At 37.6% G+C, this 26,541-nt stretch overlaps 1 protein-coding gene across 3 annotated transcripts in view; it reads right to left on the reverse strand.

The window, feature by feature from the left end:
* Window positions 1-8,900: 8,900 nt before the first annotated feature.
* The window catches only part of CCDC50 (coiled-coil domain containing 50), an 85,685-nt gene continuing 68,044 nt past the window's right edge, over window positions 8,901-26,541 (reverse strand). For all 3 annotated transcript variants that reach the window (XM_042957175.1, XM_042957174.1, XM_042957178.1), the window contains one exon: window positions 8,901-9,075. In XM_042957175.1, coding sequence (XP_042813109.1) covers window positions 8,990-9,075 — 86 coding nt within the window. In that variant the 3' untranslated portion in view covers window positions 8,901-8,989. The remainder of the gene's footprint in view (window positions 9,076-26,541) is intronic.

The following is a 26,541-nucleotide window of genomic DNA, read 5'->3' on the forward strand; positions in this document are numbered from 1 at the left end:
ACTTCTAACATGAACTAGAACCATCCTGAGATTACTCGTGTGTGTATAACAATACAAAAGATAAGTGTGATGGCACTCCACAAGCTAGAAAGCTATATAAACTTCTAGCACATAACTACAGTAAATGAGTTTCCAAAAGTTTCCAAAACCTCAGCATAGTCTACAGCAGTAGTTCTCAAAATATGATCCCTGGACGAACAGTGTCAACATCACCTGAGAATCTGTTAGAAAAGCAATTCTTGGGCCCCACTGGATCATAAAATCTATGGGTGGCATCCAGAAAACTGCCTTTTACAAATGCCTCCGGGTAATTCTAATGCATGCTGAAATTCCAGAACCTCAGAGCTAATGGCAGAATTAAATTTAAGGCCAAATTTGACCTTGTAAACAGATTCAGCTGTCCACTGTGTAGACACAGTATTTTCCAACAAATTCCTAAGTGTATTTTCCAACAAAATGAAACTATTGCCTCCTTGCTGTGAAATAATCATAAGTCAGTGCTCTCATGCTGAAAAATCAGCCTTGACAAACCCTAATAAGAGAATAGAACCAAACAACCATTCCACAAGGAAGTTACTACTAAAATAAAATTCCATGGACACCTGCTTCACCTTGAGCAATGCTTGGATCATTAAAATTTTAAAAACCACAGAGGTTGCCACAGACTCCACATGGAGAAGACCATTCTGTAAGAATGCTGAGCATGGTTTATGCATTGAGGCAGAACTCAGTCCTCATCCATATTGCATTACCCCTTGGAAAGGTGTACCAGATTTCAGGCCATAAATAATTTACCTAAATACCCATAGATCTTCCAAGTATTAGGGTTGTCCTCTTAAACGGGCCAAACCCTGTGATAATTTGCCAAAGAAAAACAGCCATGCCCAGCAGCAAAAGCTGTTCTCTAGTGAGAGCCAGTAATGGAATGGGAGACATTCCAGGACTAATCTCATCCCTGGAAATGGGGGATTTTCTTATTCTCTTCCCACTGCATCTGGAGGACCTTGGAACTTCACCATGGGTCTTCCGAATTGCTTCCAGAACAGATCTAATCTAGATAGTGTCTAGCTTTACAAATCTAACTTTTCAGAACCTCATGATACAAGTTCAACTGGTCACCCTGATCCCACAGGGTTGGGATTAAGTTTTTGGTTTTTTTTTTTTTCTTATCACAGTGGGGATAGGGAACACAGATACTTTTTCTAGACTGGGGACCTCCTGGCTTGATGCCTCCCAAGAGAAGGGATCTTCTCCTCTTCTAAGAAGATTCCAGTGAGTTTCCCAATTATAAACACTCTTTCATTGAGAGATTTCTAAACTTAAGACTGCCCTCTCTAACCCTTAAAGGACTTGGGGCTACAGAACCTAGCTGTAGTATTCCCAAAGCCTCCAGAATCTGGATATCTACTTGGTAGCTTCTCAGACCATCTCTGAAAAGCTCCAAAGTTATGGAATTCCAGATAATGTGTAACCCTTAGAGAAACAAGAACTGTTTCTGTAGCTCACAGGAGGTGTACGAACACCCAATGATTACCCTAGACCCTTCTGTGGAAGCCAGGTTAGCCAAGAATCCTAGGAATTCCCTCCATGATTCCACAATATTGTATGTTCCTCTGTAGGCGGATCTTAGCACATAAAGTACTTCCAGGTTCAGTGGAGATGCCCAGGCTGCCCCTTGAGCTATGTCCTGGTAACCCCCAGAAATGTTTTCCTGACCTTCTCATGAAGCAAACTCCCAGTAAGTACATGGCCCTAAAGGCCACTGGGAGTTTTGGAATCCAAGATAAAGAGCTCAAGGACTCTCCTAGATTTTCTAGAGCATGCTGGGGATGTCACTTATCCTCTCAACTTAGAGCAAAAGCCAGCACTCATTAGTGAGTATTCCCATGGAAGTTCTAGATGCAGCCTGTCGAAAACCCACCAGAGCTGACTGTGAAGGTCTCAAAGTGAGCATCAGGAACCACCAGTCAACTCTGATGAGACTGATGTCATCAAGAACTGGGATTAAATCTACCATTAGAGATCATGCTGTGGCTACAGCCGAAGAACCTCAATTCTGAGATCCCTGAAACTTATCCTAAGTTTGGACAGGTGAACTTGACCAGATCCTTGGGGAATGTCAACTTGGTGTTGAAGAGACATGCTATGACTGTTTTTATTCAGAAGTTTTTACTACTAAAAAAAAATCTCAGGCTAATCCAAGTATTTAGGGGTTTTAGTTGCTGGGGAAGTATGACAGTTACTGGGAAATCTCATTCTCCTGGAAGTGGGACACCCATTGAAGAAATAATTCTGCAAGGCACAGAAAACCCATAATAGTACCAATGGCTTCATTAAGTGAGACCCAAATGTCCTCTAATAACTTGGGACTCTGCTGAGCCATCCTGTGGTTAGTTTCACAGATCATTACCTTTGGGTCAGATTTAGCATTAACTGATACTGTTATTTCTTTAACAAAGTTCCTGAAACCAACTACTTTTTAAAATAAAACTCAAAAGTAATACATGTTTGCTATAACAATATAAAGGAAATTACAAGAGCTTATAAAGCAAAATTAAGTTTTTTCCCCTTCCAGTTTTTCCAGAACCATCTGGTATATATATACTCAACTCTCTCCTACTATATATATATATATATATATATATATATATATATAGAGAGAGAGAGAGAGAGAGAGAAGCTATATAAATATATATAGTAGCTATATATATAGTTATATAAATATATATAGCTATATAAATATATATACAGTAGCCATATATATATATATATAGTTAAATCCTTCTTGTGAAACTAACAACTTGAAATATAGCTATAACAGATGCAAGATAAATAATAAGCAGCCAGAGGATTTTGTACTGGGCCACACACCTGACATTATCATCAAGTTGATTTTCCAAGTATTAAGTAAATGATATTGATGAGATGCTGCTGTACCAGAGGTACAAATAGCAAGGTATGTGGAACTGTGGAGAATCCAAGGCTGATGCTTCCAATAGCTCACCTTTGTTCATTGTTACCACATATCTTGAGTATGTAATGACTTGGGGACTTCACAAGGTGTGCCTAATTGTCAAAAGACTCTACTATATTGGTGTTGTGCAAGATTTGTGCTTGTCTTTAATTTAAACTGTCATTAAGTGAAATGAACCTGGTGCTTAGTAAAGCCTATTCTTTCCCTCATGAGTTTACCAAGCCAAACCTAAGATTCATGCCACTGGTCAAGCAAAGTGGACACTGCAGTATTAATTTGCATTTTCCTGATCACCATTAGGTTCCCCATCTGCCTATTTAAACATTGTTCAATGTTTAAATTTTTTACACTTTTTCTATGGGTTGTGTTTTCCTTATTACTTTTTTGGAAGACTTTATATATTAACTTTCATAGCTAATTTATACAAAAACAAGTTTAATTTCTTCTCGCAATTATATTTTACATTTATTACAAATGTATTTGTTTTTATTTTTCATTTAGACTGCAATGTACCATTGTATCCTGTATACCTTTCTTGATTTCTTTCAAAGCAAAGTCAGTTACCCCATTACCATTTAGTATATAATCCATGCTTTGCCTTTTCTCCCTGAACTAAAATGTCTATTCAGATACTAAGAAATTATACATTTACATTCACATTTAATTCTATTCCCACTCTTTATGCTGATCTACTGATATATTTGTTCCCGTTGTTTCTTTTTAAAATAATAATAGCATTATAGTAACTTTTACTATCTGGTATGCAGGTTTTCCTCCATTTTTGTCAAACCCATCTTCAGTCTGTTTTGGATAACACAGGGTTTACAAGAATATAATTTTGAGCACATCATTTTCCCTCTCTGGAACTCACTCAGAAAATCAGATGCGTAGTTCTCCATGTTCTATGGCAGTTCATGGTCTTACATTCTTGTTTCCAGTTCTCTCCTTAGTGTTCCTGGAGATTTCCTGCTCCATAATTGGTGTCCTCTAGAAACCTCAGCTGTGCTTTCAATAGAGTATCTATTATATGGCATCCAGTATTCCAGGTAGCTGTGCGCATGCGTGTGTGAGCATGCATGCGTGAATGCCTGCCAGCGCATGCGGGTGAGTGCGTGCTTGCGTGCGTGCTGTGGGCGGAGGTTTTTGGTCATGCTGGTAAGTGGAACAGAAGGTCCCATACCACTAAGTTTCTAATAAGTACAGAAGTTGAGCCAAATTTTGCTTTTTAGTGTGCTCCCTCGAGCAGCATCAGGGGCATCCCTTGGGAGAGTATTGTAAGCGCAGAACCTAGGTCCTCACCGGAGACCTGCATTTTTTACCAGACCTTTATGTGATTCATTTGCACATAGGAGTTTGAAAAGCACTGAACTAGGTGTTGTCTTATATCCCCGCAACTCGAGCATTACAGAAGTCAATGATTAAGTGGTAATCCTGGTTTTCCTGATTCTTCCTATGTATCTGAGTTAAATCTGGGAGCATTCTCCAAGGTTTAAGACTTTTCTAAAGAAATTAGTAAGAGGGAAGGAGAAAAACAGTGAACAGTTTGTCTTATAATTTTCCTAGTCCATGATAAATATAGATAGCCTGCCTCAGTTGCATGATTATATATCTTCTTCCTGGTCTTCCTGCTTCCAGTCCTTTTTCCTTTCTACTCTTTCTGCAAATTTCTACTCCCCCATTCAGAAATCTTTAGGTGCTTCTTGTCATACTGCTCCGACAGCCTTGCTGGAACCTGTATACCCACACTGTATCTATTTTATATAGCCTTTGCTTCTAAGACTTTATTTGAAGATGGGTTCCCTGTTTAAAAAAGAAAAAGAATGGGGCACCTGGATGGCTCAGTAGGTTAAGCATCTGACTCTGGATTTTGGCTCAGATCATGATCTTATAGTGGAGAGAGGTAGAACCGTAAGGAACCCCACTTGGGGCTCCATGCTGGGTATGGAGCCTGCTTAAGATTCTCTCTCTCCCTCCGCCCCTCCCCCGATTTCAGGAAAGCGCTCTCTCTCTCTCTCTCTCTCTCTCTCTCTCTCTCTCTCTAAAACAACAACAAAGAAAACAAGAGCTCATTCATCTGTGGCATTTTCCTATTTTAGTATTAGAAAATGTAAGTTGGTTTACAGCATAAACATAAATAAGCATAGGAAAAAGGGTTACTGTCTCTAGTAAGGAATTGTGACTTAGAACTGATAGTATTTTTCAGCTATCAAGTTAACAAGATTCAAAATAATGTCCAGAGTTATGCAGGATAAAGGTGTCTCTAAAGTGGAGTGTACAGCATTGTCCCATTCAGAAGGAAGAAATATTTATCAAAATTCTTTTTAAAATGCACAGTAATTATATTTTCAGGAGTTTGTCCTAAGAAAATATTTAATAATGTACACAGAGATTTAGCTACAGGGATAGTCATCAAAGTGTTGTCTCTGATTAGGAGAGAGGGAAAAAAAAAAAAAAACTTGAAATGACATAAATATGAACTAGCTTAAATTGCTTATGGCAAAATCATATAAATGGAACATTTACATGGAGAGATATTCACAAAATTTAATTTTAAAGGATGTGTTAGAAAATAATATGATCACATTTTAGTGAAATAAATATGTGCATTTAGGTGTATATTTGGTTTGAGAAGAATGTAGATAACTTTTCATGTTTTACTCTGGAATTACAAGACATTTTCCCCCTCTTTTGTTTTCTTTCCTGTATTTCTAATTTATATTTTTGTGGCTTTTAACTAGAAGAATTAAAAAGTGTTATCTTTCAAAAAGACAGGGTCTTTCTCCTAAGGTGGATGATGGAAGAGATAGAGGTAAAGCCTAAAGAAAAAGTCACCTTGCCTCTTTCAGTTCTATATTTTCTGTTGTTTTTAGATGAAAACTCCAAGTTAGCAAATTGCCATTTCATGCATAATGACTGCCCTGTTGTGGGCAAGCTCAGTTATTTGGGAACTGATTATTCATTAAACAAATATGTAACTACTCATGTCCCTTATATAAAGACAGAATATAGGGCCTTTGTTTGTTTAGAGTTTCCCTGTGCCTCACTTGTTCTTTCTGGCACTTTATAGACCCTTCGTCAATGGGTTTAAGGCAACTGTATATATAATTTATCCATACCACTCAGTTTGTCCATTTTTATCAGCTACAGTTAAAATTCAAGTGTTAAAGTAGTTGAGAACTATTGGCCACGTTTGAAAAAAGAACAGGTTTTTTTTTTTCCCCTTTTTTCCCCATGTCAACAACTAAGGAAAACCAAAGTATAAGGAAAACCACTTGAATTTGCAAGTATAATAATCTTTGTTTTCTCATTTTAATAAATAATACATTTGAACAAATTAAGAAAAAATAGACCAGCAAAAGGAAAATATATTAAAATTACCTATAATCCCATTGCTAGGGAATAACTATCCTTAACATTTATAAGCTTATTGTTCCAGGCTATTTTTATTCTAAAATATGCATGTATACATAGCTTATATAACTTGAATCACAGTGTGCCTGTTTTTTGATGAGCCTTTATCTCATTCAAAAGTGAGTCACGAAGACCTTTCATGGATTACTATCGTATAGCATAAATATAATGGCAGCAGGATGATCAATGTGCCAAGCTGACAAAATTTATTGTTTTTATTGTTTTTATTTTTTTTTAATGTTTATTTTTATTTTTGAGACAGAGAGAGACAGAGCATGAACAGGGGAGGGTCAGAGAGAGAGAGGGAGACACAGAATCCGAAGCAGGCTCCAGGCTCTGAGCTGTCAGCACAGAGCCCGATGCGGGGTTCGAACTCATGGACCGTGAGATCATGACCTGAGCCGAAGTCAGACGTTTAACCGACTGAGCCACCCAGGCGCCCCTTGTTTTTATTTTTTATTTTGAAAATTTAGACTCACAGAATGGTTGCAGTAATAGTACAAAGAAAGCCTAAAATCCTTTCACCTAAATTCTGTAAATGTTAACTTTTTACTGCGCATGTCTCTCTGTTTGTGTATGTTTCTCTTTTAGCCATTCTCTGTTTATGTGTGTGTATTATACTTTTATTTTTTAAACCATTTAAAAGTAGGCTGCAGACAATACAGTGCCCCCTTTACCTCTAAATTGACTGCAACTTTCTAAAACAAAGGGCGTTTTTACATAAGACAGTACAGTTACTAAAATCAGGAAATTAACATTGATGGGCTATCTCTCCTGATACAGACTGTATACTTTCTCAAATTTTTCTAATTATACCATTAATTTCCTTTATAGGAATATTCTTTTTCTATCCAGGACCCATTCAAGGATCACACATTGCATTGGTGAATTGGGGAAGAGTCAGATCACAGTGGACATTCAAATGTAGGTTTATTCTCCCTCCAGAAATTTTAAAGTCCTTTTCTATTCATTTTTAAGGGCAGTGAGGAGGTCTGGTAAACTGCATTTCAGAAATGCTGTCATAATGGGTTTTAACACCTTTTACTGTTCTTACTGGTGCTATTTTGTAGAATAAGGAACAATATTGACAGGGCTTATGGGAGGTATTTTCATACACTTCTTTAAAAAAATCTCAGACTTCCATTTTTATATTCTAACGTTTTCATAATTTTTTCTTTTTTTTTTTGTAACTGGAGCCATGTAATATGTATAAGGGAAATGTTTGCTTTGTTTCAAGAGTTTTGCTAATTTTTAGGCAGAAAGATAACAGTTGCCTAGAGTTTACCTTATGTTGAACTAAAATCAGTATTTATTGGGGCACCTGGGTGGCTTAGTTGGCTGGACATCCAACTCTTGATTTCAGCTCAAGTCATGATCCCAGGGTTGTGGGATCAAGCCCCGTATAAGGTTCTGTGCTGAGCATGGAGCCTGCTTAAGATTCTTTCTCTTTCTTCCTCTGCCCCACTCACGCTTTCTCTCTGTCTCTCTAAAATAAGTAAATAAATATCAGTATTTCTCTTTAAAAAAAAAAGGGTGTCAGTCAATTAAGAATTTCTTACCTAATTCTTAAAAAAAAAAAAAAAAGACATTGGGGGTTTTAAGCAGGAGGTAAGATTCTCAGATTTTGTTTTGTTTGTTTTAAAAGTCATTTCCCTGGCATTACAGATAATGGTTTTGAAGAAGCTGTTTTAATAAATTCTTAGAATAGTGGAAGATGAGAGGACAAGGCAGAGACTGGTGATGGGGAGGAGAGAAAATAACATAGATCAAAGCCCAGTATGCAAAGTCGCCCCTGCTCCAATACTCCACTGTAGGAATAGAATGGTTTAAATTTGTGACGCCAGACCTCTTACCACTAATATGAAAATTCACGTATAAGAAAGAGGACACGAAACGTTCCCCACCTTCAACTTATGTTTGCAAAGAATGTTTTAATTGAGTCTTATTTCTTAGTGAAAGATGATAGCTCAGTCTCACGTCTTCCGCTTTCATTTCTAAAAGTCTTTTTATACTGCCACAGTCCCCTAGTGCTATACATCAAATTAAGCAGGCCTTAAGTGTCAGCCCCAAAGGCTTTACTTTAATATTTAGTGTAATGTTAGAGATCATTCCTAGTCTTGTACATGATTCAAATAACTGTTTCTTTAGTCACATACAGTGCTAAACTTTTGTCATCTAACAAGATAAATTAAAGAATAAGCAACAGCCTATTGAGTTGAAAAAAAAAAAAAACATACGCACAATGTATTATTTTACAATCCCATGAAGGCTAAAGAGCTTACCCTAACAAAATATATCCATCAATTAAATTTTAAAGTCTTGCCTGAAAATTTACTATGCTACACATTTCAATTTGCACCTGAATCTTCTGGAACTAATTTAAAATGCAGATTCTGATTCCATGGGTTTGGGATAATGTCTAAGATTCTTATCTTTAACATTCTGCCCAGGGTATCCATTCTGCTCATTCTCAGACCACATTCTAAAGAAGAATATAGAAATTATCTATTACTTCTCACTGTATTGTAGGTTTTTACTTGAAAACAGAGGTTGGAACTGCAAGTTAGAAAGAACACACACAGGGTTGGAGTCAAGACAAGGAGTCTAAGACCTGTTTGCCATCAACAAACCAGGTGACCCGGGGTAGATCCTGTGATCGTTGTGGGCCTCAGTTTCCACAATGTGGCCATCTGCAACAGAAAAGAGAGCTGTTTTTCTATGACATAAGGTATGTTTTTAATAAAAATTTAACAAAAATCCAACCTTCAGAATGAACAAGCTTGAGTTGGTTTAATTGCAGTAAACATATTTATTTAAAAATGTTAAATGTTTTCCTTCTGAGAGTGCAATGCCAAATAGCTACCATATGATTATAAAGAAAATGAAAAACAAAATTACCTTCCTGAGAAAGTGACCCTTTCTCTTTATGAAGTCACAGGCCGAATGAGACAGTAAACAGAGAATGTGGCCAAAGAGTCATGATTCAGGAGATTAAAATATCCCTTCTCAGAAATGGATACACTACTTTTCTGCCTCAGGCACAACTTTCAGAAAAATATATTCTTTGAATTTGGAATGAAGCAATTTTTCATTTCATTTCAACATCTGGCTCTGAAATGAAGGGAGGCAAAGAAACATTGCACCATCTCTTGCTTGAAGAATCATTCAGATTCATAGTGGCAGAGTTCCCCAAGAAATAAATGGGATCCAACTGGAACGTCCCAAATCCAATATATATAGACACTGTACAGAAGATTATATCTTAAAATCTGTAAGTGGTAAGCTGAAAAAGATGAATGTTTAAAAATGAGAGAGAGAGAGAGAGAGAGAGGTGACAGGGCATTTAACTCTCCAGAGCCTCATCCGTTCACTCTCAGTCTTTGGGGTCAGCTGTGCTTTTGGAGAAGCCGCGTTTCCAGGGGTCCTTTTGCCAGCTGCCTGAGTCCTGTTGCTTTTGATCACTCTCTCTGACGGATGTGATGTGATTCTTTTTGCCAGCTCGTTCCTCTGAGTCTGCTAACTCGGCACACGCTGCTCTCACCTCACTAGCAGGACTGCCTCTCTCTCAGCAAGAGCTCTTAGTCCTGCCAAAGGCCAACACCCCTTGGAAGGGCAGGCCCCCCGCACCTCCTGACAGCCCAGCTCCCTGGCAGATGAAGCTCTCCCTCTAGTCCCCGTGTCAGATTCAAAGTCCTGACCAGCTTCCATCAGCAGAAGCTGCCTCTTAATTGCTGTAGATCAAAAAGCATTGAACATGTCAATTAAAATAGAGTGGAAGAGGGCAGACAAAGGTAGGGAAGATCTGGCATTTACCAAAATAACCCATTTCCTGGTGGGCTGATGGCTTTCTTTATGCCTCATGGTTCTACTTGATTAATGGGCAGGTCGTTTCTCCAGCAACACCACGAACACAGCAATCGATTTCAGGGTCTGTCTGATTTACCTGACTCTCTGGCTTTTTTCTTTCCTATAATCCATTCCATTCTATAGCAAAAGGGTTTGTCCCTAGAACTACACATATTTCCATTAGAAGAGAACCCCCTCAAGCCACATGCAGATGTGAAGGAAGTAGCCTCATTGCTTTTGACTCACCTCTTATCAGTCCTTTGTACTTTCCTATTATATTCCATCAACATGGCTAAAATATAATTTTCAGAGCTAGAACAGGGCTTCACTACATAGTCTAACAGATGAGTCAAGTGAGGCTCAGAGAGGTGAACTGACTTGCCCAAGGCTACACAGAAACTGTACTTACTAACTCACTTTCTAGTCGATGCCTGCTTCCATTTCACAGCTATGTAGCTACCCTAGCCCTATTTCAAGAACCCGATCTAAGACCTAGAGTAGCAATCGCCAGGAAACGTGCTGGTTAGAAGCCAAGCCTACTATGCCACATTGCCCCTGCCAATTACTGGCTTCCTCCTCTGCAGAGTGGGTAGTTCATAGTCATCATGGAATTGCTGCAAACATTAAGATTGTTAGTGTCGACAAATCTCTCTTGTCCTCACAATAGCAAGTCTAGTTTATGGACTGCTTCTTAAGTGTTCAAAGAAAGTTGATGGGTTCAGGAAACACTACCCCCAAATGTGGCACCTTGGCACATTGAATGTCTTAAGCTGCAGGAGTTTGAGAAAATGGCAGGATTGGGAAGTTCTCTCTGACCTCCCTCTTGCCTTTCTTCCCTGAGACAGGGACCTCTGAAAGGTACTGTCCCTACATCAGGAGGAACGGGGAGTCTCTTATGCATGATGGGAGTTTGGGATCAAGAAATCTTTACCAACAAACCTTGTTAAACTAACCCTTATGTTCCTAGTTACCTCTTCCCCATTTATTATTCCTAACCCAGCCTCCTCTGCTTCATAAGTTCTTCACAGATCTATTCTTTCTTTGTCTAAAAGGTATAAAAGCCCCTGCTCTGGTCATTTCTTAAGGTCTTTATACTTTTGTGGGGGCTCCCAGGTACATGTAAAAATTCAGTAAAATTTGTATGCTTTTCTCCCGCTAAATCTATCATTTCAGACCCAGCAAGGGATCCTAAGAAGGTCAAAGATAACTTTTCCTTCCTTAAAAAGTAAAATATGTATTGTTCATTAGATTTATGTAATGTAGCTATAGAAGTTACAGAACAATGGTCCCTAATTTGGTAGATCAGCAGATTGCCAAGTTTTATTTTCCAAGTAAGCAAATAAAAAAAAAAATCCACTTACTAGCACATCTATCTTGTAAACTAAAGAACACTAAAATTCACAGTAGAAAAGGTATAATTTGAAAAGTAAAAATCCTCCTCAAAAAGGAATAATACTTTTGCTTCTGATGAAAAAAGTGTTGTCATGGGCCAGTGTCAGTACAAACACTGCAGTTTGGTTTGCAAGCCCACTGTCTCCCACTCATCTTCAAGGAGGAAGCACGCTGCCAGAGGCTGTGTGGCCCCTTCCCTCCAGCCTTCCCACGTGAGCCGGGAGATGTAAGGCCTCCGGGGCCTTAACTGTGAACATAATTTCCAAGTTCCTAAATGAAGCAGCTGCCAGTCACCCAAGCCTTAGCCAGTGTTCTTCAAATCTGCACATAGATCCAATTTTCCAGAGTCAGGATCTCCCCAAATCATCAAAGGTAGACCATGGACAAACATACAAAATGAATGTAACCTGGAAAAAGAGCAAGCCCTGCCCTTTGTTGCAAAATTCATCCACATTTCTGGGGAAGTTCATAAGAGTGGTGCACGAGAAAGCAGATGGAAGGCTTAACAGAAGGTCTGTGGGTTCTAATTGCATGAAGTAAACATCCGAACCTTGTATGGCGATGGCCCTACTCAGTTTTGTGGAATTCAGACCATGCCTGGAGGTGAGGTACCAGTAGGGACAGAGACAGATGAAAATAGGCAAAGAGGCAATTAGAAGTGCAAAGGCCCTGGGGCATGTTGTAAAAGGACACTGTCAGACTAGGGGTGTCTTAGAGGAGTGGAACATCAGGGGAGATAGTCACTGTCTTTAAATGTCTGAAGAGCTGTCAGGTAGAAGAGAAAATAGAATTGGCCAGAGGGCATAAGAAAGTCAAATGATTGGAAACAAAGAAAAACAGACTTATGCTACATAAAGGAAAACTTTTTAACTCTTAAAGGTGCCAAAAGAAAAAAAAAAAAAACAGGAAAAAAAAAGAAGAAAGGGAAGAAAAGAGCAGTTCTTTTTTGTTTTGATTTTTTGTTTTTCGTGTTTTTTTTTTTACTTTTTTTTAACGTTAATTTATTTTTGAGACAGAGAGAGAGCATGAACAGGGGAGGGTCAGAGAAAGAGGGAGACACAGAATCTGAAACAGGCTCCAGGCTCTGAGCTGTCAGCACAGAGCCCGATGCAGGGCTCGAACCCACGGACCTCGAGATCATGACCTGAGCTGAAGTCGGATGCTTAACCCACTGAGCCACCCAGGCGCCCTGGTTTTTGTTTTTGTTTTTTTTTTGTTTGTTTTTTTGTTTTTCATGAACAGTGGTGATTTCCGCATACTGAGAAATATTCAAGAGAAACCAGGTAAAGGGTCTTCAGTAAGTGAGAAGGACTTAGGCCAGATATCTGACAAAAGGAAAGGAGATGATACTATAGATTCTGGCTAGGAATTGAAGATCCTGATAACCCTACCAAGTGATCTTGACCATCCCCTGGTTTCTTTCTCTGTTTCTTTGCCCACGATTGAAGCTTGATACATGGTGTGTATTATAAATTCGGAGCATCCTTCTAGTTTGAGTACATTCTGGGTTCTATCAAACACACCTGGTTTTTCTTAGGTTTGATTATGGTAACTGTCATTTATTGAATATTTTCTATGAAAAAGGCACTACAAAATTTTGAAGTAGATTATATCATTATCCCCATTTTATAGATAGGGAAATTAAGTTTCAGAGCTGATATGTACTTTGACCAAGCCACACAGCTAGGAAGAGTCAAAAACCTATTTCTAACCACCATCATCTGCTGCTGTTAAGCCTCACAGTGCATGGCCTGAAAACGTCCAAATTTACTCTCTCAAAAGTATTTGCATTTTGCTCCAGCAGCCTTTGCTTCATCGCCAAGTCCCATGCCTAGAAACTGACACAAATTCCTGGTAACCCAAGGATTACCTTGGAGATCAGCATCATGAGATTGTTGTCCTTCTCAACTCTATTTTTTTGTTTCGTTTTTTGTTTTGTTTGTTTTGCTATTAAAGTAAGCCTCCATGACAGCTCCTACTTTCACATTCTGGGACTCAGTACCTATGTAAATAACACTTTAGACAACCTAGGCTCCCATGTCCTTGACCCCAAACTACAGTCCTCTTTCTCTGTAGCCCACTTCAATCAATTACCCCTTGGGCTTACGTCCTTTACTATATCTAAGGTATCCTCCTTTTTTAAAATTTATTTTTAAGAGACAGAGAAGGGGAAGGGCCAGAGAGAGAGGGAAAGAGAGAGAATCTCAAGCAGGCTACCCACTGTCAGTGTGGAGCCCGTCAGGGGCTCAAACCCAGACTGCGAGATCATGACCTGAGCAGAAATCAAGAGTCACTTGCTTAACCATCTGAGCCACCCAGGTGCCCCTAAGCTATCCTCCTTCTGGCCAAAACAGTTCATCCTTTACACTCCTTCATTTTCTGACCCCGACTCTATGATCCTCATAGGATCTTGGAGCACTCTTCCCTCTTCTCACAGACCCACTTCCCTGCTCCAGGCTCATCCCAAGATCTCAGGCTGCCCCCACCTCAAGCCCTTTCTTTCCTTCCAGTCCTTTGACACTGCTGCACATGTGCACCTACACCTCCAACCAGCCCTGTCTTCTGCTTCCACATGTGGGCCACTGGTGCAGCCGCCACAAACCAAGAGGCCATGAAGACTGACGCCATCATGAGCGTGTAGAACTCAGTCACAGCTGCTGCTCAGTCTACACTGCTCAGTGATTCCTAGTCAGTCCCTCCATACTGTCTCAGGCATTTTTCCAGACCCTCACATTTTCCATAAGCTTCTAAATCCCATTGTCTGGTGTAGACTAGATCTTCCATCTTATTTCACATGCTCAAGCTTCCAACCTTGCTTCCTCATTCTCAGCACAGAGAATCAGTTCCCTTCTACTACACAGAAGGAAGAGATTACAGAAACCCTATCCACTTCACACCTCTAGATCTAGGTTATCTGTCCACACTTTCCTCCTGCCATCATGTCATACGTGGCCATGTATGAATAGGTCATGTAGAATAGGCTATTCTATGATGTGATCTATAAGGCCAACTCCTTCTCTAGGTACGCCTGTTACACAAATAGCACATGTATGACCATGTCTCTGGTTCCTGTCTTCCTCAGGAACTTTATCAGTAGTCAATTTCTCTCCATGTTCTTCAAGCTCTTCTAATTTATCATTCCCATCAGCTTTTAAACATGCTCAAAGATCCCTGAACCCTTTCATATGACTGCAATTACATGGAATTAAATCCTACTTACAGTGAAGGGCTTGGAACAGAATGTGGTGAAAGGGTTTGTAATTGGGTTTCAGTGGGTCTACGGGTGATGCATTAACTGATTTGGATTGTACATATCAATTTTTAAAAGTTTCTATAATTATAATCTAATACCTTTATAGGTAAAGTGTTATTTTGTAAAAGTACGATTTTTCCTAACTGAAACAGTGTGTTGGTTTTTATATCCAGCCAGTCTAGTTGAAAGAGTGCCAAGTCTGTGAGTACAGCAAAGTCTAGGCTGTCTTGCCAGCTCTGAGCGCCCTCTGCTGGCGAAAGTGGGTACAACAGTCAAAGAAACCATTCAGTTTGGTGACCGTTAAAAAACACTTCGTATTTATCACAATGCAGTTTATGTTTTCTTTCATTTCCAATATTGTGTAAGGGCTAGTTAACATGTTACAAGTAGGACTCTTGCTGACTCCATTTGTTCTCTGTATAATAATTCTGTGTTGCCTAAAACAGCAGCCATTAGCCACAGGTGACTCCTGGGCACTTGAAATATATGTCGTTTGAAATGACAGGCCTTGTAAGTGTAAAATACATACCATAGTTCAAGAGTTATTACAGGAAAAATTATTTAAAACATCTAATTAAAAATTATATTGATTACATGTTGAAACGATAATATTTTGGATATAATGGGTTAAAATATCTTACAAAAACTGATTTCACCTCTTCATTTTTCACCTTTTTATATATGGTTACTAGAAATTTTAAAATTATGTATTTGGTTTGCATTGCATTTCTACTTTACAACATGCTATAGATGCTTCATTCCAAAGTTAAAGTACCATGCATAAACATCAAAGTAGGTCCCTAAAAAATGGTTCGTGACTCATGAAATCCTCACACATATATACTGAGGGCATAAAAAGACTTGGAAAATAAAGATGGGAAAACGGGTTGCTGAGTTTTCTATCAATTTTGGAGAGAGCTATTGGTGTGTTAAGTACTGAGGACCGCCAGCCAGCTCTTCTCCCTCAGACAGGGGAGACAGTGGGACGTACTGATGCCCCATTTCAAGCCTATCGAGAGGCGTCAATGGCACCACTGAGAGCTTACCTAGATGCTGGCCACGGGCTGGCAAGGGAAGCAGAGTAAGAAGTCTGTGATTAGGAAAGCAGCCACACTTCCAAACTTGGTCAGAGTTAAAAATGCCTCTTTCCCCAGGTCAGGTGTGGATGAGTGTGTCAGCGCCAGAGTGTGTGATTTAAGCCTCTCCAAGAGGGCCTCAGGGCAGTGAGAGAGTTGGAGGTGGGCTTCTGAATGGGAATTCAATTTGAGTGGAGGGCAGTGATGGGGTGAAGGAATAGGGGAGCACACATGCTGTGTGACCCTCACTCCCCTTCAGAGAGGGCCCGACTCACTGCCTTAGCAAAAACTGCAAAAAGATCTGAGACTTCTTTCACACACGTCTGAACCTGAGCTGTGTGGCACTCATTTGAAGTATTAATTTCTGCAAACATAATCTATAAACAACTGGTAAGTCAAAAACACACCACCTGTTTCCAGGTGGCCTCTCTGATCCTTAATGCTAGAACCTTCCTAACATTAGCTCATTCATTAGATCTTGAGTAAAACACTTGCTGAAATAACTTTCTAGACCCCAAATGGAGCTGCTCCTGCCTGGGGTGCCACATCAGCAAACCAAGAGGTAGAGGACTTTCACGTCCCTGTACATGCTCCACTTGACCAGAAACACAGTATATCCACTCAGCCAATCCCCAAACGCCGAGCCAACTATGCACACACGCTATACTCATTTACTTGTTCTTTCTCACCACAAATAATGTTGACTATGTGGCCCCAGCCAGTCAGGTATTTCCTATTTTTCGTTTCCTCGTTCTTTATTCTTAATCCTATAAAGCTCCCTGCCTTCCTCCCCATTGTGTACTTTTCCAAAAGAAGGCTCTCTGCTTCACGAATTGTTCAGGTTTGTTTGTACTACCTGAACTGTCTTCATTAATCGTTTTTTAAACACTTTGCATAGTAGATGGGGATCCAAGTTGTCAAGGTTAGAGAAGGCTTTAGGAGCCCTCTTTTCTTGCCATCCATTAATTTATTCAATGTAAAAATGTCTACATTCGGGGCGCCTGGGTGGCTCAGTCAGTTGAGGATCCGACTATGGCTCAGGTCATGATCTCACACTCCGTGGGTTCGAGCCCCGCGTCAGGCTCTGTGCTGTCAGCTCAGAGCCTGGAGCCTGCTTCCGATTCTGTGTCTCCCTCTCTCTCTGCCCCTCTCCCACTAGTGCGCTGCCTCTCTCTGTCTCAAAAAAAAAAAAAAAATTTTTTTAATTAAAAAAAAAAGTCTATATTCAACTCCTATTATGTGTCAGGCACTATGCTAGTCAGTAACAATATGATACAGTCTTAGCCAAGGCTGAATTCGGTGGGAAATCACCATTTCCTAGTGCAGCCAACTCCACTTTGAGAAAATTCTCGTATTAGAAAGATTTTGTTTGTGTCTATGCATAGAATTATAGAAGAGCCTAATGTTTGGAGAAGGTGGGTTTCGAGTGGTTGGCGCCCCGTGTGGTGGATAACTTGCTAACACTCCCTGAGGTAGTCCAGCCTAGATAGCTTCGGCTGGTAGAAAAGTTCATTTGTCTACTTTGTCTAAATCATCCTGGTGACATCAAGTGTTGACATTTACAAAGCGCTTCTCTTTTTTCTCTGGCAATGTTTTTTATTACAGTTTGCCTTTCCTGATTTTTATCACTTTTTTTCTTTATTTTTTCTTTATTTTTATTCTTTTGGTCACTATTTCCATGGAACATTTTTCTCATCCTTCTACTTTCAATCTTTCTGTATCATAGGTTTTAAGTATTTCTCTTTAAAAGCGTATCATTGAGGGGGCACCTGGGTTTGTTGATCATCCGACTTAGCTCAGGTCATCTCACGGTTCGTGAGTTCAAGCCCCACATCTGGCTCTGTGTTGACAGCTCAGAGCCTGGAGCCTGCTTCAAGTTCTGTCTCCCTCTCTCTCTGCCCCTCCCCCGCTCACTTTCACTGTGTCTCTCTCAAAAATAAACATTAAAAATTTTTTTTTAAAAAGGGTATCATTGGGATTCATCAATCTGACAGTCTACTGATGACAAAAGGTGTTATTTAATTGGAACATTTAACCTATAAACATTTAATATAACGACTGAAATATCCAGGTTTGAATTTACCATCTATGTACTGGTGTGTACATGCTCTACCTTGTCTGTGCTCCTTTCACATTGATTATATTTTATTATTCTGTTTCCCTCATATTATCTTGGCAGTTTCACATTTTACTACTCTTTTTTGTTCTTATAATGAAGATTACATCAAGCATATTCGACATATCAAGGTCTAATAAAAGTCTTTTTACCTCTTCCAAGATACTGGAGAAACTTAACTTTGCTACTTAATGGGTTCTAGACCAGCAGCATAAAAATCACCTAGGTGATTGTTAAACATGACAAATCTCCAGCACCAAGCCAGACCTTTTGATCAAAATCTACAATTTAACAAGATGATTCATATGTTAAAAGTTTAAGGAATACTGCTGTACAACATTGTTAGTTCCACTTAAATTTTTATAATTTATATACCATTTTGTGCATTTACATCTTAAACCCCTATCATGTTTTGCACAATGCTCATTTATTCATTTATATTTACCAACAAATATATTTTTTTTAATTTTCTAAAAATGTTTATTTTTGAGAGAAAGATAGAGACAGAGTGCAAGTGGGGGAGGGGTAGAGAGAGGGAGACACAGAATCCGAAGCAGGCTCCAGGCTCTGAGATGTCAGCACAGAGCCCAAAGTGGGGCTTGAACCCATGAACAGTGAGATCATGACCTGAGCCAAAGTTGGACACTTAACTGACCAAGCCACCCAAGTACCCCCATACTTTTCATTTATATTCATTCTTTTTTGTATTTCTGACCTTTCATCCAAGATCATTTTTCTTTGGCCTAAAGCACACATACATATTTACTTTAGACTGTGACTATCCATACTTTTAGTTTGAAGGTTTATTTCCCAATCATTTAAAAAACCTTTATTATGGACATTTTCAAACATATGTGAGTAGAGAGAACAGTGTAATAAACCTGATTTACCCATTGCCAATTATTGATATATGGCTAATCTTTCCTTTCTTATATCTTATTCACTTTCTACTCCCTGACATCAGATCATTTCATCAGTGTTTATCTCTGAAGCATAGGGACTCTTTTTGTTTACAACCTGATCCCAGCATCATCAGGTGATGATCAACACCAAATACTCAATATCATCTCATGTCTAGCCAGTCTTCATATCTCCCCATCACCTTATGAATTGTGTTTTCAGTCTATTTGCAACTAGTTAAAATGTCACTTGCGTCTTATATCCCTCCCTCTGTCCAGTTTCCTCACAAGTATATTTCATTTTGAAGAATTTTTTGTTTTATAAAGTTTCTCACAGTCTGCTTTTGAAGATTTCAACCTTATTTGATATTTAAAATGTTCTTTAATGCCCTATGCTTCCTACAGATTAGTAGATAAATCCAGAAACTTGGTAATTTTGTTGTATTGTTTCTTCCATTTAAAGGCATATATCAAATTCTTCCTCCTTTTATGGTACCAAATGTTGGTGATCATTACCTAAATCTGTTAATTCTTTGAGGGTTGCAAAATGATCAAAATCTCATTCTATCATTTTTTTATTTGACTACCAGTTAAAATGTTCTGTAAAGGGAAATGTATTCTCATCCACTATTCATTTATTCACCAATAAGGTATAGATCTTATTAAAATAACAGGCAGGATAAATGCTCAATTATTCCCCTTATTCACCAGTTTTCAAAGACCATGGGTTGGCCCATAGCATCTGCCATAGGTAAGCAGTAAGGGTTACTTTAAGAGGATAAAGATGCTTATAAAGATGTGGATTTAAACATATTTGATGTGTTTCTATTCATTTCCATTACTATTTTTATTGATGCACAGCCTCCTATCTCTGGTTGGTTGGAAGCAGTTGACATAACTCCGGTAGTCTTTGATAGCTTCTTTGCTATCTAGTAATATAAAGACGTTCCAGGTTTATATTGTAAATTTAAACCATACCTAAAAATAACCATATCTCTATGCAAGTCTGTTTTCTTTGGGTAGGAAATATTATTTCAAAGACCACAATTTGAGTATGAAAAATGTTGCTTCTTGCCCATAGTTTCTAGGTCTCTTCAGTCAAAAAAAATGGTGGAAAATACTTCTAAAAATATGTAGGTGTGTATGGAAAAGCGGGGGGAAGATAAATTCATATATAGATAAAATCATTGAAAATAGTTCCCTTCTGTGTGATTATGTACCAACTGGGTATGGTTAGTTAAGTCCATTGCTTCATTTTATTCTGACTTTTAAAGTTTCCATTTACAAAATTTTGTTTCAAAATTATTTAAAATAAGTTATCTAACATCAGATCTACGAAATTAAGTATATACCATTATGTCTAGCTTCTACATCTCCGCAACACATGTATTTCTCCTCCCTCTCTAGAGCTAACTTCAAGAAATGTTGCCACTCCATTTTTGTGGTTGTTATAAAAATGCATACATATTAGCATTTCCCCCACCCCACCCCCTTTTCCAGATAAGTGGTAGAAAACCTTAATACTTTCTCTGCTCTGCTTTTCTCATTTAAAAATATGGGGCACCTGGGTGGCTCAGTTAGTTAAGCATCTGACTTCTGCTCAGCTAATGATCTCACAGTTCATGGGTTCAAGCCCCACCTCGGGCTCTGTGCTGACTGCTTAGAACCTGGAGCCTGCTTCAGATTCTGTGTCTTTCTCTTTCTGTCCCTCCCCTGTTTGTGCTCTGTTTCTGTCTCTCAAAAATAAATAAATGTTGAAAAAAAATATAAAATGAATGATCTTGGAGAAGTATATTCATGATTTAGAAAAATATTCATAGTGTATTCATGATGTAGAAATATGTTCATGAGACTTTGCTGAGTTCTTAAAAGGCAAATAAAAAAATGCACTGTATTTAAAAAATTTTTTTAAATAAATAAAAATATATCCTGGAGGGTGCCTGGGTGGTTCAGTCGGTTAAGTGTCCAACTTCAGTTCAGGTCATGATCTTGCAGTTTGTGGGTTTGAGCCCTGGAGCCTGCTTCAGATTCTGTATCTCCCTCTCTCTCTGTCCCTCTGTTGCTTGTGCTTTATCTCTCTCTCAAAGATAAATAAACATTATATCTGTATTATATATAGATAGATAGATCTATCTATATTATAGATATATATATGGCTGAGATTTCCTTTATTCCTTTTGACAGCTAACTAGTACTGCATAGTTCACTAGTCCCTAGTACTTAGGAAAAGTAAAATGAGATAAACTTGTGAACATTAATCAATAAAATGACTCAGTTTGTTTTTTAAGAAATTTGCCAAGAGTGACATCAGCAAGGTAACCAAGTAGACAGCTCCAACCTCCCATACCCCCACAGAAATCTCACAAACAAGCAGAAACTTTCAGAAGCAACATTGCCAGAACTCTGGAAATTAGTCAAAGGTTTATAGTAACGAAGTGAACATAGATTCAAGAAAATTTAACTTACAAACAGGAGAAAAGTGTTCTACTCTGGCATCCTTGAAGGCAACAGTCTTGAAGACAGCAGCCTGCATTCCCAGATGGGAGACTCTATTCCAAATTATTGGGTATGTCTGTTCTAATCTGACTGGGCTAGCTGAAGGAGTGGTTCAAAGTGCTCATCTCTGTTTTCCCTAACAATTCACTGAGGCCAGAAAGGCAGGGAGTATTATTTGAAAATATTACAAAAGTAGATGGACTGTTTGCAGACACCCGAGGTAAGAGTTTACAGTTGAGACATACAACAGACAGCTTAAGTCTTAGGAGGAAACGCTGGAGAAAGTTTCTTTGTGAAATGGGAGCAGTCACCCTTATTTATGGGGGAATTTAGAAAGCCATACTCATGTCCACAGCAAAATGAATGCTCAGAAAAGACCTCAGAAGACCTGAAGTTTTGAACTCAGAGGGAACTTAGGCTCAGTGAAAATCCAGCTAAGTGTGAAAGGAAAGCTTCAGGACAGAGCCAATCTGTAAACACTTTTAAAAGAGATTTTTCTTTTTTTCTTACCTCTAGAGTTCAAGAAAATCTACATCAAATATAAGATAAACAAAAGCTAAGAAACAGACACTGTAGAGATCACAAATGAAAGGAATACAATCTCTGCAAAAAAAAAAAAACAATTTGGAAAAGTCACTAGACAAATTAACTACTGCAACCTTCACCAATCAAAATGAAGAATAAAAACAAAAACCCTGGGGAAAAGGAAGAACTTGATACCCAGGGCTATCATGTTATAAAATTCAAATGTCCAGTTTTCATAAGACAAAGAAACTATATGCTATCTACAGGAAACTTAATGCAAATATAATGGCATAAATAGGTAAAAGTGAAAGTATGGTGAAAAGTGAGCTGAGTGACTACACTAATACCAGAAAAAAAATACTTTAAGTCAAAACTGTTACAAGAGACAAAAAGGACATTATATAAGAGGGTCAATTTCATCAAGAAAACATTACAGTTATAAACACGTGCACCAAACAGCGCCTCAGAATAAATACAGAAACATTAAGAGAATTGAAAGAGAAACAGTTGTACAATTGTAGTTGGGAAACTTAAATTCACCACTTTTAATGATGAATACAACACCTAGATGGGAGATCAATAAGGAAATAGTACACTTGCACAATGCTGTAAACCAATCAGACCTAACAAACATATAGAGTACTCAATCCAACAACAACCAAATACATGTTCTTCTCAAGTATATATGGAATGTTTTCCAAGAGACTATATGTTAGACCATCACAGTCAAAATAAATTTTAAAAGATTGAAATCATACAAAGTATTTTCTCTGATCACAATGTAATAAAGCTGAAAATCAAGAGAAGTGAAAATGTTTACAAATGTGTGAAAACTAAACACATTTTTAGATAACCAATAATCGATAGGTCAAAAAACAAAAATCAAAAAAGAAATTAGAATATACTTAGAAAAGAAAAAAACACAACATATCAAAACTTATGATATGCAACAAAGGTGATACTCAGAGGGAAATTTCTAACTGTACTTGCACTATTAAAAAGATCTCAAATCAATAACCTAACTTTACATCTTATGGAGCTAGAAAAAAAAGAAGACACTACACTGAAAATTATTAGAAAGAAGAAAATAAAATAATAAAGATTAGAATGATGATAAATGAACCAGAGAATAGAAAGACAATAGAATCAACAAAACCAAAATTGGTTTTTGGAAAAGATCAACAAAATTGACAAAAGACTGGCAAAGAAATAAAGAAAAGAAGCAAATAACTAAAATCAGAAATAAAAGTGTGGGGGGGCGGTGCCTAGGTGGCTCAGTCGGTTGAGCATCCGACTTCAGCCCAGGTCGTGATCTTGAGGTTCACCAGTTCAAGCCCCACATCAGGCTCTGTGCTGACAGCTCAGAACCTGAAGCCTGTTTTGGATTCTGTGTCTCCCTCTCTCTCTGTCCCTCCCTTGCTCACACTCTGTCTCTCTCTCTCAAAAATAAATAAAAACATTAAAATGAGTGTGAACATCACTACCAACCTTATAGAAATAAAAAGGAGCATTATAGAATACCATGAACTACATGAAAAAATTAGGTAGCCTAAATGAAAAGAACAAATTCTTGGAAACACACAAATTACCTAATCAAGAAGAAATTGATCATCTCAACAGACCTATAAGTAAAGACTGAATCAGTAAATAGACTCCCAAAAAAGAAAAGCCCAGGACCAGATGGCATCACTATTAAATTCTACCAAATATTTAAAGAATGAACACTAATTGTTCTCAACTTTTCCAAAAAACAAAAGAGGAGGTAACAATTTCTAACTCCTTATATGAAGCCAGTTTACTCTGATACCAAAGCTAGATAAAGATATCACAAGAAAATAAAATTACAGACCAATATTCCTTATGAATATAGATGTAAAAGTCATCAATCAACAAAATGCTAGAAAAAAGAACCCCCCCCCCAAAAAAAAAGAAAAAAAGAAAAAAGAACCCAGCAGCATGTTATAAGGATTGTACCATAACCAAATGGAACTTATCCCAGGAATGTAAGGATAGTTCAACTTAAGAAAATCAATCAGTGTTATATGTCACATTAATAAAGGAAACACACATAAGCAGATACCCACCTACACCCGCACACAATCATCTCAACTGACAAAGAAAAGGTATCTGACAAAGTCCAATGCCCTTTTATGATAAACACTAAAAACTGTAGGAATATAAAAGAATTTCCATGACAGGATAAAAGGTATTTACAAAAATCCAATAGCAAACATATACTCAATTGTAAAAGACTAAAAGCTTTTCACCTAAGATAAAAATAAAACAAGAATTCCCACTTTCACTGCTGTCATTCAACATTGTGCTATTAGTTCTAGCCAGAGCAATTAGACATGAAAAGAAATAAAAAGAACCTAAGTTGGAACAAAGTAAAACTATCTTTGTTTTCTTATGACATGATCCTATGTATCAAAAATCCCAGAGAATCCACAAGACAACTACTAGAGTTTAAAAATGAAGTCAGAAAAATTGCAGATCAACACATGAAAATCAACTGTGTTTCTATACACCAGCAAAAAAAAAAAAAAAAAAGTGCCCCCCCACCACCACCAAGCCTCTGTCTTAATTGACCTAAATACACCAATTAGAAGATAGATACGACAGAATGAATTTAAAAATATCCAACTACATACTTTCTACAGGAGATTCACTTCAAATGTAATGGAATAGGTAGGTTGAAATTTAAAAAACCTAAAAAAGACATATTGTGTAAACATTTATCAAAGAGGCACAAGTGGCTATATCAACATCAGAGAAAGTATATTTCAAAGCAAAGAAAATTACCAGAGACAGAGAGGGGCATTATATAATGATAAAATGGTCACTCCATGAAGAAGACACAGCAATCCTAAATGTGTATGCATCAAACAAGACCGCAAAACACATGAAGCAACAATATTAATAGAACTGAAATGAAAAACAGACAAATTATAATTATAGTTGGAGACATTACACCCCTCTTTTGACAAATGGTAAAACAACTAGACAGAAAATCAGTCTAGATGTAGAACTTAACACCATTAACCAACAGGATCTAATCAACATTTATTGAAGTCTCCACTCAAAATCAAAATACACATTCTTTTCATGGAACATATACTCAGAAAATATCCAGGGACCTAAAACAAACCTCAACAAATTTAACAGAAATGAAATCACGCACTGTGTGTCCTCTAACCACAAGAGAACCAAACTAGAAGTGAAACAAATATACAAGGAAAATCTCCAAAAACATGGAAAAAAATCAGACATAACATTTCTAAATTATGCACGCATCAAGGAACAAGTCTCCAGGGAGATTTTTTTTAAATACATTGAACAAAACAAAGTGAAAACACAACATATAATAATTTGTGGCAGAGCTAAAACAATGCAATTTAACAAAATAGAATTTATATCACTAAATGTTTTACTTAGGAATATTTTTTTTTTAGGAATGAAATAGAGCTACAAACCCAGCAGTCATCAATGAGACAAGGGAATACAACAAAAATTCTACACACATGAATTTCAGTATCTTGGATAAAATGGCCAATTCCTTAAAAAACACCAACTCAATCGGAAATGCATAATTTGAATAGGCCTGTAACTATTAATGGAACTGAATTTTTAATTTAAAATTGCCTCTCAAAAAGGATACATCCAGGCACACATGGTTTTTTCTACTGGAGAATTTTTTATAAAACTTTTACTAAAAAGAGTAGCAATTCTACACAATCTTATTGAGAAAACAGAAAAGACAAAAACCTGTATTTTTAGGAATGCACTAATATAAAATCCGATCAAAGACAGTGTAGTTACAGATCAATATTCCTCACAATAAATGCAAAACTCCTTTAAAAATATTAGCAATTCATCAATATATGAAAAGGATTATACAAATCAATGTATTTCCATATACTAGCAAGGAATATGTAGAAACAAAAATATCAATAATTGCACAAAAATAAATACTTTGGAGTAAATCTAACAAAACATACACACAGCACATATGGTGAAATGCTGGTTAAAGAAATCAAAGATTTAAATAACTGGAGAGACATACTTGTAGTCTTTTTTTGAAAGACTCAACACAGTAAAGATGTCATTTCTCCCCAGAAGTTTCATGCAATTCCTTTCAAAATCCCAGCAATATTTCTCATAGATATAAACAAGACTATTCTAAAATTTATATGCTAAGGCAAAAGAACTAGAATAGCTAAAAGAATTTGGAAAAATAGGGTGCAAAAAATCAGTCTACCCAATTTCAAGGCTTACTGTGTAGCTACAGTTATCAACACTTGGAATACTAGCAAAGGGAGGGGCACAGATCAATGAACAGAATAGAGAACTCCAAAATAGACATACACAAAATATACTCAACTGATTATTGAAAAAATTGTAAAAGCAACTCAATGGAGGATAGATGGCCTCCAGCAAACGGTGCTGGAGCAGTTGGATATCTACACAAAAATAAGTAATAAACCTTGACCTAAACTTCACCCTTTATGTAAAAACTAACTGAAGGGTCACCTGGGTGGCTCAAGTTGGTTGAG

Source organism: Panthera tigris, chromosome C2 (assembly GCF_018350195.1).
Source record: "Panthera tigris isolate Pti1 chromosome C2, P.tigris_Pti1_mat1.1, whole genome shotgun sequence".
NCBI classification, from domain to species: Eukaryota; Metazoa; Chordata; class Mammalia; order Carnivora; family Felidae; genus Panthera; species Panthera tigris.